General features: G+C 37.2%; 1 protein-coding gene across 3 annotated transcripts in view; it reads left to right on the top strand.

Moving 5' to 3' along the window:
- Positions 1-21,436, top strand: part of FAM3C (FAM3 metabolism regulating signaling molecule C) — a 56,092-nt gene that overhangs the window by 28,402 nt on the left and 6,254 nt on the right. For 2 of the 3 annotated variants that reach the window (XM_046020328.1, XM_046020329.1), the window contains exons 6-8: positions 8,272-8,330; positions 9,517-9,567; positions 11,601-11,685. In XM_046020328.1, the coding sequence (XP_045876284.1) occupies positions 8,272-8,330; positions 9,517-9,567; positions 11,601-11,685 (195 nt within the window). The remainder of the gene's footprint in view (positions 1-8,271; positions 8,331-9,516; positions 9,568-11,600; positions 11,686-21,436) is intronic. The other variant, XM_046020330.1, reaches the window with a different exon arrangement.

The following is a 21,436-nucleotide window of genomic DNA, read 5'->3' on the forward strand; positions in this document are numbered from 1 at the left end:
CTGTGCCGAGCAGTGGGTGTGATGCCAAGCCATGGGGGTGGTTGAGATGAGGTTGAGGAATAAGGGCCAAGCTGATAGGAACTTAAGGGCCCTGCAGGTAAGGAGATGACATCTTTTTCTTAGTGTTTGAGTCATTGAAGGTTTTCGGATTCTGGCATGTCATGATTTCTTTTATGTTGAAAAAATTATCTGACTGATGTATAAAATGATTTGAGAAGCAGAATAGAGAGAACAACTGTGAAAGCCTTTGCCAGTGGCTTCCAAAGCTCTTTGACCCTGCCCCTCTCCACAATGGTAACAGAGTTTTTTTCATGCACATTCACTAAATATATAAATAGATCTAAAACTATGTAAGTAGAAATTTTAATATTTCCTGCACATGCCCTGAGTACATGCACACTCATTTTGGAGATGACTAGCCCAGATCAGTGCTTCTCAGTGGGGATGATTTTTCTCCCCAGGGGGCATTTATCAAGGTCTGTAGGTGTTTTTTTTTTTTTTTTAAGATTTTTATTTATTTATTTGACAGAGAGAAATCACAAGAGAGGCAGGCAGAGAGAGAGGAAGGGAAGCAGGCTCTCCGCTGAGCAGAGAGCCTGATGTGGGACTCGATCCCAGGACCCTGAGATCATGACCCGAGACGAAGGCAGCGGCTTAACCCACTGAGCCACCCAGGTGTTTTGAAAGGTTGTAGCTACAGTGGCACTACTGTGAAGCCTGGGGTGCTCTGATGCGTTCCCCCAGTATGGCAGGAAGGCCTTTCCACATGAGTTATTAGGTCCATAATGTCATCATAGGCTGAGTTTGAGATCCCAATATAGACAAAAGATGATATTAAGATTCAGGGGTGGTTATGGTTTTAAGGACAAATTAGATGCATCAGATATATTATGGAGATTAACATGGATTTCAAACTTCTCATTAGTTTGGGATAGAAAATCCTTGGTATAAGCATCAAGTGTCACCAAATACAGGAATTGTAGCTTTTTATTTTGCTTTAGAGAACCCATTATACAGCTTTTATTTCCGGCATATACTCAATTGATTTCAGTTTACATGAAGTTGATATGATAAAACTTCACCTTTTATTATAATCTTAATGTTTGGTATAGGAATATATAGCAAACTATTCTGATGGATTCGTTCATTTGCTTTACCCTGAGGGTATTTTTGACTGTAAGCGTCAAGAGGTAAAATCAAGGAGAGTGTATAAGTACTTATATAACCATTTAAAGTATAACCATTTAAGAATATAAAAACCACTCTAAGCTCGTAAATAATAAAACCGAAAAAAATAAAACAAAACCAGAAAACAGGCAGTTGGCTAGATTTGTCCCATGGGCTATAGTTTGTTAAACCCTGCTCTAAACTAATCATTTTAAGATGTGGTAGTTAAAACATAAAGTAGGCCTTTGAAACAAAACTATGTTCAAAGATGTGGAATCTGTCTATAGATTATATAGTATTTTCTTTAGATTTTTGTCTGGAGATGTGGAAAGGTGGTGGGGGAACCGTCATGAAAGATAAAACACTTCCACTTGTGTTAATAAGACCGGTTTATATATTTATAAATTTATATATTTAAAAATCTTAAGTAGTTTATCATTTGCTAGTTACAGGTTTCCCCTGACTTCCAGGTTTTAAAAATTGATTGGCTGCTGCCCTCTTGTGGGAAGCCTGTGCCATACTCCTCCTCTGTTGCCTGTGTTTTTTTGCTTTTGAGAGACCCCCAGCATACTACATGATGGGGAAGACACTGGGGAAAAGTAATTATTAACTGTTAAGACACCGGGATACATAATTATTAATGTAACAGGTTAATCATAGCTGTTGCTTCTTAGCATTAATGATGGAGTTCAGGAATACATTTCTCACAGTAGCAGAACAAATGCACTTTGAAACTACCTTCTTTTGGGCAGCACATTTAGTTGCTTTCCTTACGGCTCACTGTTCAGAACTGCTCTTGAACACACATGGAAAAAGTCTGTGCTTAATTACATGTAAATTTTAGAGAATGAAAAGTGAGATTTTGAAGGCAGATATGCAATCCATATGGGTAGATAAATAGTTAAACGCTACTAAGCTTTTCAAAATCAAATTTTTATGCTTCTTTTTTAATGGACCTTCAAGTAGAGTTGTTTTTTTTAACTCTGTATTTTGAAATAATTATAGAAATCACAGGCAATTGCAAAGATTGTATGGAGTAGTTCTGTGTATTCTGTACCAGTTTCCCCATGATTATATCTTACTTAATTAGAGTACAGTATCAAAACCAGGAAATTGGCATTGTTACAGTGTGTGTCGTTCTGCGTCATTTTATCACATGTGTAGATACATGTAGCCAATACAGCAATTAAGATGCAGAATTAATCTATTGCCACAAAGATCTCTTTTATACTACCCTGATATCGTCACCCCCCAGAATCACTGACCCCTGGCAACTACTCATCTGTTGATCATTTCTATCATTTTGATGCTTTGAAAATGTTATAGAAATAGAATCATAAAATATGTGACCTATGAGATTGGCTTTTTTTCTGTTTGTTTTTATCTGTTTCTTTTTTATTATTGCAATTTGAGAGTTCTTGAGATACTTTCTAGATATGAATTCTGTTGTCAGATACGTGGTTCGTGGCTATTTCCTCCTAACCTATAGCTTGTCTAGACATCATTTTCACTGGGATCTTTTGTAATGCCAAAGTTTGCAATTTTGATAAGTTCCAATTTATTGATTTATTTTTCTTTCGTGGATGTGCTTTGTTGTTTGTTCATGGATTGGTGTCAGATCTAAAAATTATTCATGGAGCCATAGGTTTCAAAGATGTTCTTCTGCATGATTTTCTAAAATTTTTATAGTTTTATGTTTTACATTTAAATTTATCCATTCTACATTAATGTTTGAAAACAGAATGAGATGTAGGTTGAGGCTCAGTTGTGGCCTATGAATATCTAGTTGCTGAAACACCATTTGTTGGAATGACTATCCTCCCTCCATTGAATTGCTTTTGTTCCTTTGTTAGAAAATAAGTTGGCTATATTTCGACTGGTACATTTTTTGGTTCCCCTTGGCTTTGTGTTCTCTGTTCATTCCATCGAGCTGTATATTTATTTGTCCACTAATACCGCATGCTCTTGGTTATACTAGTTATGGAGTAAGTCTTTACATAGGGTAGAATAATTCCTCCCATTTTTCTTCTTCTCCCACTCCCAAATTAGCTACTTTAGTTTCTTTGCCTTTCCATATACATTTTAGATAATCTTGCCACTATCTACAGAAAATCTTCCTGGGATTTTTTTTTAGGAATTGTATGAAATCTCTACATTAATTTGGAAAGAATTGACCATCTTTACTAATCAGTTGATGAAGATGGCATTTCTCTTTATATATTCTTCGTTATCTTCCATTACCGTTTTTGTGGAGTTTAGCTTACAAGTCCTATACAAGCTTTATTAGATTTATTAGATATCTATTATTAGATACCTAAGTATCCCCCATTTTTTGAGCAATTGTAGGTGGCATTGTATTTTTAATTCAGTTTTTATATTGTTAGCATATAGACACACAATTGATTTTTGTGTGTTGGTCTTGTATCTTATAACCTTGCTAAGTTAATTTATTGCTTCTAGGAGTTTTGTTTTTGTAAATTCCTTGGGATAATCCATACAAACATGTCATCTGCAAATTTACTTTTTCCTTTCTGATTTGTATGCCTTTATTTCCTTCTCTTATTGCATTGGCTAGGATTTCCAATGCTGTGTTGAATAGTAATGGTGAGAATGGACTTTTTTGACTTGTTTCTGATCTTTGGGGAAAAAGTATTGTCCTTCACCATCTGGTATGATGTTAGGTGTAGATTTTTGTAGATGTTCTTTACCAAGTTGAGGAAGTTCTCTATTACTAGTTTTCTGGGACTTTTTTTATCATGAATGGGTGTTGAATTTTGTCAAAATGCATGTTCTGTATTAAGGTGATCATGTGATTTTTTTCTTAAATCTGTTAATATAGTGGATTATATTAACTATTCAAATGTTAAAATACCTGTGTATCCATAGGCTAAACCTCACTTTGTCATGGTTTATGATTTTTTTAATATAATGCTGAATTCTATTTATTAATGTTAAGGAGGATTTTTACCTATATACTAATGAGGCATATTGGTTTGTAGTTTTCTCATGATGTCTTACTCTGGTTCTAGTATTGTAATATTGGCTTTATAAAATAAATTTGGAGGTATTCTGTTTTCTGAAAAAGTGTGTGTAGAAGTAGTGTTAATTCTCTTTTAAAAACATTTGGTAGTAGTGTCCAGTGAAACAGTTTAGGCTTGGAGATTTTCCAGAGAGGTGAGTTTATAAACTATGAGTTCAATATCTTTAATAGTTACAGGACTATTTAAATGACCTGATTCATAATGGATGATTTGTGTTAGTTTGTACTTCTTGAGGAATTGGTCTAATTAATCTGAGTTGTCAAACTTACATGGGTAAATCCTTCCTAGTATTCCTTTATCCTTTCGATGTCTGCAGGGTCTATAGTGCTATCCCATTTCACTTTTGATATTGGTGATTTGTGTCTTCTCTTTTTTTCTGTCCTACTAAAGGGTTGTTAATTTTATTGACCTTTCTAAATAACAAGCTTTGTTTCATTGATTTTTGCTATTTTTAATTTCTTTCCTTTGCTTACTTTAGGTGTATGGCATTCCTTTTAGTTTCTTTTTAATTTAAATACTTAGTGTTATATATTCCTCTCTGTACTCTTTTAGCTACGCCTCACAAATGTTAATAAGTTGTATTTTCATTCTTTTCAACGTGTTTTTTAATTTCCCTTCAGACTTCTTCTTTGACCCGTGGATTATTGAGAAGTGTGTTGTTTAGCTTCCAAGTGTTTGGAAATTTTCCCGTTACCTTACTGTTACTGATTCCATTGTGTTTGAAGAATACACTTGGTGTGATTTCAATTTCTTTAAAAAATACTGAGGTTTATTTTGTGACTCATGATATGGTTTACCTCTAGTATATGCTCCGTGGACACGAAAAGAATGTGTATTCTGTTCTTGTTGGGTAGAATGTTCTTTAAATGTCAATTAGACCCTGTTGTTTAATACTTTGTTGAGTTCTTCCATGCATTTGGTAAATTTCGGTTAATCAGCTATTGAGAGAGTGCTGTTGAGGTAACCAGCTGTGACTGTAAATTTTCTGTTTCTCCTGTCCGTTCTATCTGGTTTTGAGTCACCCAGTTTGTACCTCAGTTGCCTGATATATACACATTCAGGTTTACTCTGTCTTGCTGAAGTGATCTTTTGATGATTATGTAATCTCCCGCTCTGTCTGGTAATTTTCTTTGCTCTGGAGTCTATTTAATTGGTCTTAATACAGCTGCTCCTGCTTTCTTTTGTTTAAGCAGCTTTATTGAGATATAATTCCCATGCCATACAATTCATCATGTAAAGTATACAGTCATGTTTTTTTTTTTTTTTTAATATTTTATTTATTTGACAGAGAGAAATCACAACTAGGCAGAGAGGCAGGCAGAGAGAGAGGAGGAAGCAGGCTCCCTGCGGAGCAGAGAGCCCGATGCGGGGCTCGATCCCAGGACCCCGGGATCATGACCTGAGCCGAAGGCAGAGGCTTTAACCCACTGAGCCACCCAGGCGCCCCTACAGTCATGTTTTTAGTATACCCACCGATATGTGCAACCAACTCTACAGTATTAGAACATTTTTATACCTCAAAAAAAAATTATGTCCTTCAGTTGTGTTGCCCTTCTACCCCATTCCCATCCCATTCCACTCCCTTCTCCCCCACCCCTCAACCAGCCCAAAGTAACCATATCTTACTTTCTGTCTCTGTAGACTTACCTCTTTTGGACATACCATATAGAAGATATCACATAATATGTAGAGGTTCCTTTGTCATCAGCTTCTTCACTTAGCACGGTGTTTTCAAGGTTCATCCATGTAACATGTATCAATACTTCATTCCTTTTTATGATGGAATAACCCTCCATCATGTATAGACATATCGCATTTTGTGTATTCATTCGTCAGTTGGTGGACATTTGGTTTGTTTCCACTTTTTGGCTATTATGAATAATGTTTCTATAAAATTTGTATAAAAGTTTTGTATGAACATGTTTTCATTTTTCTTGTATACATACTTAGGACTGGATTTGGGTTCATACAGTAAATCTATGTTTAACTATCTGAGGAGCTGCCAGATTATTTTCTGAAGTGGCTGCCCCAGTTTACCTTCCAACAGCAGTGTGAGAGTGTTCCAGTTTTTCCACATAACACTGTTTATTATCTGACTTACTGATTACAGCCATCCTGGTGGGTGTTGAGTGGTATCTTGTGATTTCATTTTGTATTTCACTGATGATTAATGATATTTAACATCTGTTTATTTGCTTGTTGGGCATTTGTGTATCCTCTTCAGGGAAATGTCTGTTCAAACCTTGCTCATTTTTAAATTGGATTCTTTATTATTGAGTAGTAATCCTTCGTTCTTCTGATTAATGTTTACATGATTTTTCTTTTTCTACTCTTTCACTTCTTATCTATTGTATCATTATATTTAAAGTAAGTTTCTTGACCTGAAACCATAAAACTACTAGAAGAAAATCTAGCGAGAAAAGCTTTATGACATTGGTCTGGGCAATGAATTTTTTGAATAAGACACAAAAACCTAGGCAACAAAGCAAAAGTAGACAAATGAGATCACATCAAACTAGAAGGCTTTTGTATAGAAAAGGAAACAATCAAGAGAATGGAAAGTCAACCCACTGAATGGGGAAAAAAAATGCAAACCATTTACCTGGTAGATTAACATCCAAAGTATGTGAGGAACTCCTACTACTTACTAGCAAAAAAACCGTAGAACCTGATTAACAAATGAGTAAATAGACATTTCTCAAAAGAGGAATACAAATGGCCAACAGGTATATGAAGAGGTGTCTTACTCTTTAAATGAAATGTCATCCAGTGTTTGTTAGAACAGCATTCACCATCACTTGCAGCCATATGTTTGCTACAGATCTAAGTTTATGAAAATCGACATACTCTGAGAATCAATTGGCTCTGTGGAATGCATAATGAAATATTATAACTTTTATTATTTGTGAAATTGTGTGTTACAAAATCCTTTATATCAGTAAAGTTTATAATAAACTTAGGCACCTACCTGTATGTGTGTAGGTATGGATGTCCCATATATGGACATGGGTGTGTCTGTGTGTGTATTCCCATATATGCTTCCTTCCCTGTCTCCATCAATCTCAAACCAGTAGTTAATCATTGACTAGTACATCACTGGCAGTATTACTATTACCTTGAATTTTTAGAATTGCAAATACCTACAGTTTTAGTTTACTAATCCTAATTCAGCATGCTGAACTGATATAAGCAAATGTTCTACTCAGCTCTTCTATTTCATAGAATCACGGTGGTCTGTAAGCTGTGACTGGGTGTTAATTACTTCAGATGTAACAATACAAGTGACTGTGGTTAGATGCAGTAATTAAATGAATATAAGATTCTTCTGGGTACAGAGAAAATTTACATTGATAATCACTAAGAATGTTCACAATTAGGTGAAGTTGGCAAAACTCTCCTTGCTTTCAGATTATAAAAACATCTCACTTCTGTTTCATGTCACATGGATATTGCAAAAAATAGATAAGAGATTATCAATTGTTTGATCACTCTTTGAGAATGGTGCAAAATATGTGCTTACTCTCCACATGTTGTAAGGATTTTCTAAAATCCTATTTCATTACCTGACACCAAGTGGCAAAAAATGGTCTAGTATTTGGGCCCTGATAGTTTTTTGTTTTGTTTTGTTTTTTAAGATTTTATTTATTTGACAGACAGAGATCACGAGTAGGCAGAGAGGCAGGCAGAGAGAGAGGGGAAAGCAGGCTCCCTGTCGAGCAAAGAACCCGATGTGAGGCTTGATCCCAGGACTCTGGGATCATGACCTGAGTCGGAGGCAGAGGCTTTAACCCACTGAGCCACCCAGGTGCCCTGGGCCCTGATACTTTTTAATATATTGATTTGTGAAATCTTACTTAAGAACATTGCTTTAAAATTATTTAATATTAGACTGTCTTCTCTGATGTAGTAGAGATCATTTAATCTCCATTGCATTTCTTGAACAATTATGTGTATATATAATATCCCCAGCTTTTTTGGGGGCGGGGGGCATGGCTTTATTTCTCTGATACATGTTTATGTAAAGTATCTAATTCTAAATTTTGTCTTGACTTTTCTCCTTCAGTTTAATGAGCGGTGTTAAGAATAATGTTGGAAGAGGGATCAATGTTGCTTTGGTAAATGGTAAGAATAATTTCACCTTACAAATGTCATCAGTGGATATTCATGTGGCCCTAAGTAAAATGCCTTCTATTTTCATGAGATCGGGTCAGAAAGTGCTACACTTGACACTAAAACCTTCTTCCCAACTTCCTCACATCCTCCTAAACAAACAAGTATACATGGAGACCTGGTGTCTGAGTGTGAGAGCGTACTTTCGTGGAAGCATCCCACTTGCTGTGTGGTGTGTGGCGAGCTTCCCAGGGGACTGTCAGGCTAAAATCCATCTACAATTAAACTGATGAATTCTGAAGATTTTGGATTCTAACACCGTGAAGACAGAGAGGCATGAGGGTGTGTAAATGACAAGGGAGGGGGGGAGATTAATGGAAGGGGTAGGGAGAGGGATGAAGAATAGGAATTAATTGTAATTTTTCAGCATTGTCCACATTTGTCACTTATGTTCATTAGTGAAAATAAGCTCATTGAATCCTGAAGGTCTCAAGTGTTCTTACAAAATCAAATCTGAAAATAGGAACCCATGAAATAAGGCCTGACTGCATGCTTGTCTTTTCCTTCCAATACAATAATCCTGTAAGGCTGTGTAGGGCAAATAGCAACCACAGCCACCTTACCCAGTTCACAGTATAGGAAAATACTTTTTATTTCTTTCGTGACAAAAGATAAGTTTCTGCATTTTTGCTTTCTTTATTTTCTTATATAAAAGGTTCTGTGTATATTTGTCTAATTGATAGCAAAAAAATACATTTTAAAAGGGAAATCTGAAAAAATTTTAAATGTTGGCTTTAATGGTAGAAAATATCATCAATTCATCTTGTTTTAAAAGGTTTACATATTTTTTGGTAATTCCTAAATAAGGGAAGATGATAACACATAAGGATGAAACCTATCTCACTTAATTTAAGTGGTCTGCACTCAGCTGTGAACTTGAGTTTGCTGCTCCTTGGCTTATATAGATTCGTGAGAAAGTCCAAAATTTCAGTTTATCCAGAAGTTAGTCTTAGAAATATATTTCAGGTGCACACAGTTCAGATTTTAAGTCTTTCTCAAAATAATTCTTTCTCTGCTAAATAATTCTTTCTCTGCTAAAATTCTCTGTGGGAATCCACACCCATCACTGGATAAGATGACTTGTGGTATACAGTGTATATTTCAGTTGCATAATATGACAGAGTTCCATCTTTTTCAGGAAAAACAGGAGAAGTATTAGACACTAAATATTTTGACATGTGGGGAGGAGGTAAGTGTGGTAACACATAACTGTTCTATTGCTAGCATTGACTGACTGCTTAAGCCTCCTCAATTTAATGTAGCTCATTAATAGAGATTGATGATGTGTTTGTGTTAGTTCATTTTCTCTTACTTTTCACTAAACATCCAGCTCTATTTAAGTATTAGGTCATATTGCATATACTTTGCTTTTTTATAGAAATTGTGTGATTAAGAGCAATAATATCAAAATTGAGATTGTAAAAATCTGAGTCCTGTTTTCTACAGGACAACTAATTGAAAGCCTTGGATCCTTTAATCTCTGACTGAAATTTTTAAAAAGAGTAAGTAATCTGGAGATGGGCATAAACAATTTAAGCATTTTTAACTGAATTCAGGGTTTTTTTTGCATATGATTTGTTAGTCTCAAAAGTAAACTATAATTAGGATTATTATTAAAGTAGATGAATATTTGAGAGAAGGCATTTTCTTTTGAGTTCATTGCACTTAGAGCGGTTCACAGGTATCTTCCTAATGTGGAAGTTCTGCAGGAGCAGGTGTAAGTCAGTTACCCACATGCAGAAGCAAGACCTAGCATCTTGAACAGGAGTGTGCCCAAAAGAAATTTCTTCCTCAAAACTGATGTAAGGCCAACACTGATTTGATCTTTTGATTCTTTTCTAAGTTGTTGGTTCAGGATATTTCTCAGCATGAAGCTAAGCTCTGCTCCTCCCTGTTTCCAGCCCCTTTATGCATTCCCTAGGAGCCAGTAACTGGTAGTCTTCTTGAAATTTATGTTAAGTTTTCAGACCATTCAGCTTTTCTAATACTTCTTCAGCTTGTAATAGATGCAGTGTTTTCTTTATTTTTGAAATGAGATTAGGAAGACTTTTCATAGCTGTCAAAAGCTGTTATAAACTTTAGATGCTGCCATCAATTTTAGATTCTAATGGCATAATTGACCCTACCAACACTTATTAGGAAACACTGGAAACCTGGAGACAGTCTTGCAAAACCTTGATTGAAATGACCAGAAGCTCTGTTGCTTCATCACGGATAGATTAATTACGCCAAAAAGTCTCTTCAAGTGAAGAGATAGCCGCCATTGACTTCCATCTTTGCATTTAAAAGGAAGCGATTTGTTAGCTGCTTTGTTTCTCCGAATTGTTATTACATTTTCTCAGAATTGTTATTACAAAATAGAATTCAGTTAGAGAACATCTTTGGAATTTTTGCTGTGGAAAGAAACTGAGTAAATTTGAAGCTTGAAGCGACCCAGTTCTGAAGCAGTGTCAGACTTGGGGATGACATGGAGACCTGACATTGGAGAGTTCAAGACATAAAACAGTTGGTACTATGTGATGTCTCCCTGGTATCACCAGTGTGTTGTCACCCAAGTGGTTTATTTTTATGTTTTTGTGTATCTTGGTGCACTAGACAAAGCAGATAATGAACATAGTATTTGTCATAATCAGATACAACCTTCATTCCTTCCCCTAGTTTACAGTAATTAGATATGCCCAGAGGATCCCTTAAATCAGAGTGCACGTATGTGTGCATGTGTGTGTGTATATATTTATATAATTTTTTAAGAAATTGCAGAACCTTTTATGAATTAGATAAAAGCTCTGTATCCTCCACTTAGATAAGTACCCATACAAACAATTTTACATACGCTCCAAGAATCCGTGAGCTTTTCTACCCTCCTCCCTCATCCCCCGTCAAGTTTCTTTTTTCAAATTTTAAGTCATGCTTTAATACAACTTTGCTGTGGTTTTTTCATTTAGGCCCTAGAATATCAGTACAAAAGACACACAGGATCAATCAGGGTTGGGAAATTCTAAGTTGATGGTGGGATCGATCCTATTAAAGGACAAAGTTCATTTTTTAACCTGTTCATAAGATTTATCTCCCTTTTGGTTACTCTCCATTTGAAATTGATTTGCAAATGCTTTGTATTTCAGTTAATATTAACTTTTAAAAGGTTATCATGATGGCTAGTCACTAAAAAAAAAAAAAAAAACCAAAAACTCAAAGCCATCAATCCTTTCTTTTTTTCTTCAGATGTGGCCCCTTTTATTGAGTTTCTGAAGTCCATACAAGATGGAACAATAGTCTTAATGGGAACATACGATGATGGAGCAACCAAGTATGTAAACTTAAAAATTTATATTATTTTTGGAACTATAATTAATTATAAAAGCAATACATTTTCAATGAAAAAAATTATAAAATAGAACAAAGTAATAAAATTCCAGATAAATACTATTAACCTTTTTTAATCTGCTTCCTTTCTGTATGTTTGTCAGACATACATTGCCATAAAATTAGATCCACATACCTCAAGTTTGTTACATTCTTTTCTGTTTTTAACAACCTTGAATTGTTTTCTCTAACGTGAATATTCTTCTACTAGTAGCATTTTTCATGACCTACCAGCAGTTGATCATATGTCCCCACCTTTATCTAAAATTTCCCTATTATTGCCACATTTTTTTGTATTACAAATAACATTTTGATAAACATCCTTTTCCATAAGTGCTTTTGTACTTTCGATTATGTCCTTAGGGTAAGTTCCTAGAAATGGAGTTCACTGTGAAAAGAATAAGTGTGATATGTTTTTCATAATGTTTAGTAAATGCTAATTTATAACTTTTTTCTTAAAAGTGTATATGTTGTAAAATTTGGAAAATACAGAAAAGCACAAAGAAAAACAAGTTATAAATTCATCTATTCAGTGATAACCACTGATTTAGTTTCCGTCTCTAGTTTTCTTAAGATGCATGTTTTCTTCATCTTAAACATTTGGAATGCTAGTAGTTATAGCATTTTTGATTTATTTATGTGGTGAATATTTTCCCAGAACATTAAGTAGTTTTGATAACAAAATTGTTCATGTCTGCCTCATATAACTCTTAAGCATGCGTCATGATTTAAAATTTATTTAATAAAATTCCTACTGCTGGACCCACAGGCTATTTCCAAATTTTCATACTTAGCAAAAATGTACTATCTTAAAAATTTTTGAATAATCATTTTTATTTCCTTAAGACAGATTTTTTTGAGGTAAGGTGTTGAATTAAAGGATGTGTATGTTTTTAAAAAAGAATTTTTGAAGTTTGTATCAATTTAACATGTCTCTCAGAAGTTCCAGGACACTGATTATTTTTAAGAAGTTTTGGAAAGGGGTTTTGTTAATGTGCCTTTCTTTGGTTATTGATGAGATTGCATTTTTTTTTCACAAGTGTTTTTGGCTTTTTTTCTTGTAAAGTGTCTTTTAACCATTTAGGTTGACTCCTATGGATGTGTAAGAGCCTTTGGTATGTTAAGGATATTAACCATTTCTCATGTGAAAATACATTTTTTGTGTGTTTATTTTGTTAATTTATGGTGCTTTGTGACTTTTACAAGTTTAGACCAATTCTTAGTCAAGTGTATGGATTTTTCGTTTCAAGTTTCTTCTACTTTTATACTTGAGAAGTATTTTCCCATCTCCAAATTAAATACTTAGTAGATTTTCTTCTTCCAGTGACTTCACTATTTTCATGTATTTTAAAAAAATATGTTATTTCCCAGTGACTTACAATGCCTATTTTTATGTGGATTTGACTTTGTTTTTAGAAGTTCTGTTCTGTTCATCTACTTCTTCCTGCCCCAGTAAGACACTATTACAATTTTTTAATACCTATTTTATAAAAATTAAGTGTACTACCTTTCTGGGGTAGCTAAGACCCCTTTAATAGCATTTCTCAAATTCCTTCTGTGATATTTTATCCAGATGAAAAGTATGATACTTTTAACAAGAATAAAAGACATCCTTTACTGATTTTAATTGAAAAGGCTTGAAATTCCACCTCAGAATATGGCATGTCTGTTTATCGAGGTTTTTTTACATCTATGTAATGTGTAACTACATGATTGCAGATTTGCACTAAGAAAACAGGGCTACTGGGCATGTGGGTGACTTAGTCAGTTGAATGTCCTCCTTTGGCTCAGGTCATGATCTGAGTGTCCTGGGTTCGAGTCCTGCATTGGGCTCCTTGCACAGTGGGGAGTCTGCTTCTCCCTCTCTGCCCTCCCCCCCCCTCTCAAAAATAAATAAATAAATTCTTAAAAAAGAAAACAGAGTTACTTTGTGACTGTTTTTTTTGTTGTTGTTGGTTTTTGTTTGCTTGTTTGTTTAGATTTTATTTGTTTATTTGACACAGAGAGAGAGATCACAAGCAGGCAGAGAGGCAGGTGGTGGGGGAGGGGGAGGAACAAGCTCCCTGCTGAGCAGAGAGCCCAATGTGGGGCTCGATCCCAGGACCCCAAGATCATGACCTGAGCCGAAGGCAGAGGCTTAACCCACTGAGTCACCTAGGCACCCCTACGTTGTGACTGTTTTAAGACTGAAATATTTTCTTTTACATGTCTTACATCTGGATCAACTAAGGATATGTTAAATCCATAGATCAGTAAAACTGGTACACACATCCATTGTCATTTAGCTACATAGAACTTTCTCTTTTCTTTTTGGTAAGTGTGGCCAGAGGGTTATCAATCTTATTAATTCTTTCAAAGAACCAGCTCCTGGTTTCGTTGATTTGTTCTATTGTTTTTTAGGTTTCTATTTCATTGATTTCTGCTCTGATCTTTATGATTTCTCTTCTCCTGCTAGGTTTAGGGTTTCTTTCTTGTTCTTTCTCCAGCTCCTTTACGTGTAGGGTTAGGTTGTGTACTTGAGACCTTTCTTGTTTCTTGAGAAAGGCTTGTACTGCTATATATTTTCCTCTCACGACTGCCTTTGCTGTGTCCCACAGATTTTGAACCGTTGTGTTTTCATTATCATTTGTTTCCATGAATTTTTTCAATTCTTTAATTTCCTGGTTGACTCATTCATTCTTTAGAAGGATGCTGTTTAGTCTCCATGTATGTGGGTTCTTTCCAAATTTCCTCTTGTGATTGAGTTCTAACTTCAGAGCATTGTGGTCTGAAAATATGCAGGGAATAATCCCAGTCTTTTGATACCGGTTGAGACCTGTTTTAGGACCCAGGATGTGGTCTATTCTGGAGAATGTTCCATGTGGACTAGAGAAAAATGTGTATTCTGTTGCTTTGGAATGAAATGTTCTGAATAGATCTGTGATGTCCATCTGGTCCAGTGTGTCATTTAAGGTCTTTATTTCCTTGTTGATCTTTTGCTTGGATGATCTGTCCATTTCAGTGAGGGGAGTGTTAAGTCCCCTACTATTATTGTATTATTATTGATGTGTTTCTTTGATTTTATTAATTGGTTTATATAGTTGGCTGCTCCCATGTTAGGGGCATAGATATTTAAAATTGTTAGATCTTCTTGTTGGAAAGAGTATTCTTGTTGAGTATGATATATAGTGTCCTTCCGCATCTCTTAGTATAGTCTTTGGCTTAAAATCTAATTGAGCTGATATAAGGATGGCCACCCCAGCTTTCTTCTGATGCCCATTAGCATGGTAAATTGTTTTCCACCCCCTCACTTTAAATCTGGAGGTGTCTTCGAATCTAAAATGAGTTTCTTGTAGGCAACATGTAGATGGGTTTTGTTTTTTTATCCATTCTGATACCCTGTGTCTTTTGATTGGGGCATTTAGCCCATTAACATTCAGGGTAACTATTGAGAGATATGAATTTAGTGCCATTATATTGCCTGTAAGGTGACTGTTACTGTATATTGTCTCTGTACCTTTCTGATCTACTACTTTTAGGCTCTCTCTTTGCTTAGAGGACTCCTTTCAATATTTCCTGTAGAGCTGGTTTGGTGTTTGCAAATTCTTTCAGTTTTTGTTTGTCCTGAAAGCTTTTTAATCTCTCCTTCTATTTTCAATGATAGCCTAGCTGGATATAGTATTCTTGGCTGCATGTTTTTCTTGTTTAGTGCTCTGAATATATCATGCCAGCTCTTCCTGGCCTGCCAGGTCTCTGTGGAAAAGTCTGCCAATCTAATATTTTTACCATTGTATGTTGCAGACTTCTTTTCCCGGGCTGCTTTCTCTTTGTCACTAAGACTTGTAAATTTTACTATTAGGTGACGGGGTGTGGACCTATTCTTGTTGATTTTGAGGGGGGTTCTCTGCACCTCCTGGATTTTGATGGTTGTTCCCTTTGCCATATTAGGGAAATTCTCTCCAGTAATTCTCTCCAATAGACCTTCTGCTCCCCTCTCTCTTTCTTCTTCTTCTGGAATCCCAATTATTCTAATGTTGTTTCATCCTATGGTATTACTTATCTCTTGAATTCTCCCCCTTGTGGTCCAGTAGTTGTTTGCCCCTCTTTTGTTCATCTTCTTTATTCTCTGTCATTTGGTCTTCTATATCACTAATTTTTTCTTCTGCCTCATATATCCTAGCAGTGAGAGCCTCCATTTTTGATTGCACCTCATTAATGGCTTTTTTTTATTTCAACTTGGTTAGATTTTAGTTCTTTTATTTCTCCAGAAAGGGCTTTTATATCTCCAGAGAGGACATCTCTAATATCTTCCATGCCTTTTTCAAGCCCGGCTAGAACCTTGAGAATCGTCATTCTGAACTCTAGATCTGACATATTACCAACGTCTGTATTGATTAGGTCCCTAACCTTCGGTACTGCCTCTTGTTCTTTTTTTTGTGGTGAATTTTTCCGCCTTATCCTTATCATTTTGTCCAGATAAGAGTATATGAAGGAGGAAGTAAAATACTAAAAGGGTGGCAAAGACCCCAGAAAAATGTGCTTTAACCAAATCAGAAGAGACCCCAAATCGTGGGGGGGAGAAAGGGGATAGAAAGAGGTTCAGAAAAAAAAAAAAAAGAAAAAATTAAAAAAAGAAAAGAAAGAAAAAATATAAAAAAGAAAGAAAAAATATATATTAGATAAACTAGTTAAAAAACATTAAAAAAGAAAAGGGTAAAAGTTAAAAAAAAATTTAGCAGAAGAAGAAAAAAAAAATTGAAGAAAAAAATTAACCGCAAGACTAAAGAATCAGGGGAAAGAGCCATGAGTTCCATGCTTTGCTTTCTCCTCCTTTGGAATTCTGCTGCTGTCCTTGGTATTGAACCTGCTGTCCTTGGTAGATGAACTTTGTCCTGGCTGGATTTTTTGTGGATCTTCTGGGGGAGGGGCCTGCTGTAGTGACTCTCAAGTGTCTTTGCCCGAGGCGGAATTGCACCGCCCTTACCGGGGGCCGGACTAAGTAATCCGCTCCGGTTCACTCGCTTTCGGGAGTTTTTGTTCCCTGAACGCTTTCCGTAGAGTTCTGGAGGACGGGAATGAAAATGGCGGTTTCCCAGTCTCTGACCTGGAGGAGCGGAGAGCCCGGGGCCCAACTCCTCAGTGCGCCCCCAGAGACCAGCGCCCAATCACTCCCGTATCCCTGGCCTCAGGCCGTGCTCCGAGCTCACCCAGCCTGCAACCGGTTCAAGGTAACCCGGAGCTGAGAGCTCAGTCCTCGGCTCTGCCTCTGTTGCCGGCTTCTCTGTTCTAATACCTGCGAGCTCTGCGACACTCCGGCACCCCCGATCCTTCTGTGACCCTGTGGGACCTGGGGCCACGCTGACCCCATGTGGCTTCACCCCAGTTTAGCCTCTGGAGCAATGTCCCTCAGTGGAACAGACTTTTAAAAGTCCTGATTTTGTGCTCCATGCTCCGCCGCTTGCCGGGAGCCGCCGCCTCCCCCCCAGTCTATCTTCCCGTCGCTTTGGATTTTTACTTCTCCGCCAGTCCTACCTTTCAGAAAGTGGTTGATTTTCTGTTTCTAGAATTGCTGTTCTTCTTCTCTTTGATCTCCTGTTGGATTTGTAGGTGTTTGCAATGTTTAGATAAGCTATCTAGCTGATCTCCTGCTACCTGATGGTAGTCTCAGCCTGCTACTTCTCCGCCATCTTGACTCCTCCGCTAGCTACATAGAACTAAGCGGAATGTAATTAGGCTCTCCTTAGCAAAAAAAACAAATAATTTGATGTTTGCTTTTGCTGATAGAATAGGATATTACATGGATAATTTGAGGTTTTAAGATTCTTAGAAACCCTACTTTTCTGAATAGACAGACACACATGGCATCTTTTTCATCACGTTATTTCATTATTATACCTGCTTGGCTTCAGACCTGTTTCTCTTTACTAATAAGAAATTGTGGCCATACCTAAGAACTAAGGCAGGATGATGTTTGTTCTTTACCTGCTATTTATTGGTGCCCATCCCGGATACCAAAAGCAGCTTCAGAAGATGTTCAGCCTGAAAGGCAAAAACAAATCTAAATTCGATGTGTTTACCCTTGTCTATGTATCAGTGTATGATTCAGCTGTGCAGTTAAATGCATTCAGTCATGTGCATTTCCAGTTTGGGGCACATGAAGTTGTTTTTCAAATACTTCCTTCTTCCAAACACAGGTGAAATAAATTGTATCGTATCCTTTATGCCAAAATGGACAAGCAGTCTTTATAAATGGCCATCTACATCTGTGAAATACAAGAAAATATAAATGTACCCCTTGGCAGATATCTGACTGTGAAACATTTGAAATGATTCCTTCATTGTGGAACACGCAGTCTTACATGGGAATAGAAGCTCTGCTTCATCTGACGTGTTAGCACTTTTCTTTACACAGGGCTGCTGGGTTTTCCCCTCATAGGAATATCTGTTCTCCCTCTTATACCCAAAAGATTCCTTTTTTTTTTTTTAAGATTTATTTATTCGTGAGAGAGAGAGAGTGTGCACACATGTGCTCGCAAGAACGAGCATGAGCAGGGGGAGGGGCAGAGGAAGGAGAAGCAGGTTCCCCAGCCAGAAGAGAACCCGATGAGGGGCTCCATCCCAGAACCTTAGGATCAGGGCCTGAGCCAAAGGCAGGCATGTACCCAGTTGAGCCACCCAGGTGCCGGTACCCAGAAGAGTTTAGGATATGAAATAGACATCTCCAACAGGGAGTTGGTATTGGTTCTCCATAGTTATTCCTCTATGATCCCAGGTACTGTCTGCAATGAGCTCCTTGGCTGGACTGTGAACTTTTTTTTTTTTTTTTTTAAGATTTTATTTGTTTGACAACACAAGCATGGAGAGCAGCAGGCAGAGGGAGAGGGAGAAGCAGACCTCCTGCTGAGCAGGGAGCCTGAAGCAGGGCTCGATCACCCCAGGATCATGACCCAAGCTGAAGGCAGATAATTAACCGAGTGAGCCACCCAGGTGCCCCTGTACGGGGAACTTCTGAGAATGTCTGGGATTGGTCTCTGTCACAGCATTTCCCAAAGTGTGTTCCGGTGGGATCCCAGTCCTCTGAACCTGTCCTTGGGGAATAAGTTTAGAGATGGCACGTTGCATTTTGCCCCTTCCAGGGATTTACAATGCAAGGCCCTGAAGTTTGGCCCTAAGGAAAATCTCTTTACCTTTCTTTTTTTTTTTTTTTTTTTTTTTTTTAAGATTTTATTTATTTGACAGAGAGAAATCACAAGAGAGTCAGGCAGAGAGCGAGGAAGGGAAGCAGGCTCTCCGCTGAGCAGAGAGCCCGCTATGGGACTCGATCCCAGGACCCTGAGATCATGACCTGAGCCGAAGGCAGCGGCTTAACCCACTGAGCCACCCAGGCGCCCCTCTTTACCTTTCTTTATCTCATTAGTTCTTGATTTTAACAATGAAGCCCATTTTATTTTATTTTATTTTATTTTAAGATTTATTTATTTATTTGAGAAACTGAGAGTGTGCAGGGGAAGGGAAGGAAGGAGAAAGAGAGAAGCTGACTCCTCACCAAGCGCAGAGCCCTCTCGAGGTTAGGATCTCAGGACCCTATTAAGATCATGACCTGAGCCCAAATCAAGAGTTGGATGCTTAATTGACTGTGCCACCCAGGTAGCCTTGGAAGCCCATTTAAAAAAACAAAACGGGAATAAAACCCAAAAAACTATACTTAAGAAAACTTATATTTTAGAGAGTGCAGGTCTCTAATGATGCCTGCTTTCTACCTAGACCCCTCTAAAATAAGTTGGTTTTTGTTTATTTAATGAGCAATTATAATATTTTGAATGAGCAAGCTAAATTTTGCTATGGTATTCCTCCCTTTGGAGACAGCACTCTGTGATGTGCACTTCCTGGCTAAGCGAAGGGTTTAAATGTGGGTGTCCTGCAGTAAAGAGTCTTGAAAGTCCTTGGGCCCAGCCCCCAGCCCAGGCAAAATTCCCAGGAACTGTTCTACAGATACCCCCTCTGAAGGGCGCCAGTATCTTATAATTTCTCTATTTGATACAAAACAAAGCAAAAAACTATCCTTAAGTCATTGTTATGTTCTCAGGGTTGGTCTCCCTCTGAATTTCCCCTGGTAGTCTATGTAGTCTTAGCCTGCGTAAATAGAACAGTAAGTATCTTCCCCAAATCATTTGATATTTACTTGTTTGAAACTAAAGAGCAGTGGTCGTTCAGTTTTCCCTTTGCCTGCTCCGTACTCAGGGCTCTTGTAACCTTCTATCATGCTAAGTTTCTGAGTGGGTTTACTCTCCTGGCTGCTTTTTTTGGGCATTGGTTCTCTGGTTGATTGCCAGCTCTCTTAAAATGAGTGCCCCAGTCAAACACAGGGTTCCTGATGGGGTCGGGCTGGTACAGGGTACAGTGGAGATACTAGCTTTTACTGTGTTGGGGATACGTTTCTTTGAATATTTATACAGAATAGTACTATATTAGTTTTCTTTAAAAGGTCACATCCCATTTTTGGCTAAGTTAAACTCTCAGATCACTTGCTCTCAGACTTTTTTTTTTTTTTATTAACCACTGCCAAGTCAGGTCTTTCTCTCTATTCTGGACTTGATTTTGTTTAATATAAATGAAGGACTTTATATTCATTTGTCCTTGTTATCCCTGTTAAATTTAATTTTGCTGATTTTGGCCCATTAGGTTATGATGCTGACATTTGTCCTGTGAGATTTCCATGATCCAGGCTTTGTAGTTTCTCCAAAGTCATTCTTGTGTCTAAATCAAAGTCATTGATAAATATGTTCATCCACCAGGGGCAGCGTGCCACCCTGCCAGGGGCCTCCTCCAAGGGATTCTATTAATCAACTACAGAAACTGTTTTTTAAACAGCTGCCAAGGAACCCTAATAGACATACCATCCAGCTGCTGTTTCATTATTTTCTACATAGAGGCTGTTTTCTGAGACTCTCAGATGCTCACTTGAAATTCATGAGCTATGCTAATTACAGTGCCCTGATCTCCTGCCTGCAAACCTGTGCAGATGCTGAAATAGCTTACTGGCCTTAACTTGGCTTGATTTATATCTCCCTCCTTCTCACTACCCCCTCTCTTTCCTCCTCCTTCCCCCCACCTTTTTTGCTCACAGGCTTTCCTTGTTGTAATCCATTCTAGAATTTGCCAATAATTGGAAGTAGCTTTATTGACCCATTGTTTCTAAAAATTTCCTTGCCTTTTTTTGAAGACTGGAATATTTAATTAACTTTTAATGACTTAGCATCTTCATTTTCCATGATGTTTCTAAAATAACGGACACTACCTTGAAGAGTATATTAAAGTTTCTTAGAATTTAACTGTGTGACCTGTGTGGGCCTGGAGGTTTCAGTTTACTTTACAGCACTTACACAGACATCCCTGAACTACTCTTCCCTTTTTATGTCGATTGGAGTGTTTGCTTCCCTTGGAAAAGGCAGGCATGCTTTGATCTCCATATTATATCATTCTTGTGAAACAGTGGATCCCTTCATTGTTTGCACTTAGTAGCAAAAGTTCTTCGTGTGGCCTGTAAGAGTTTGAGGAGTCTCATCTGCCGGCCTTCCTGGCAGTAGCATTCCGTTTCCTCTGTAGTGATATGATTTACCCTGTAGTTTTGGGCACTTGTGAGTTTGAGCCCATCACAGAACACTCCTGTAGTGGCCCTAATTTATAACCTATCCTGTTCTTTGCCAGGATTGTTA

The sequence above is a fragment of the Meles meles genome, chromosome 10 (assembly GCF_922984935.1).
Source record: "Meles meles chromosome 10, mMelMel3.1 paternal haplotype, whole genome shotgun sequence".
Lineage (NCBI taxonomy): Eukaryota > Metazoa > Chordata > Mammalia > Carnivora > Mustelidae > Meles > Meles meles.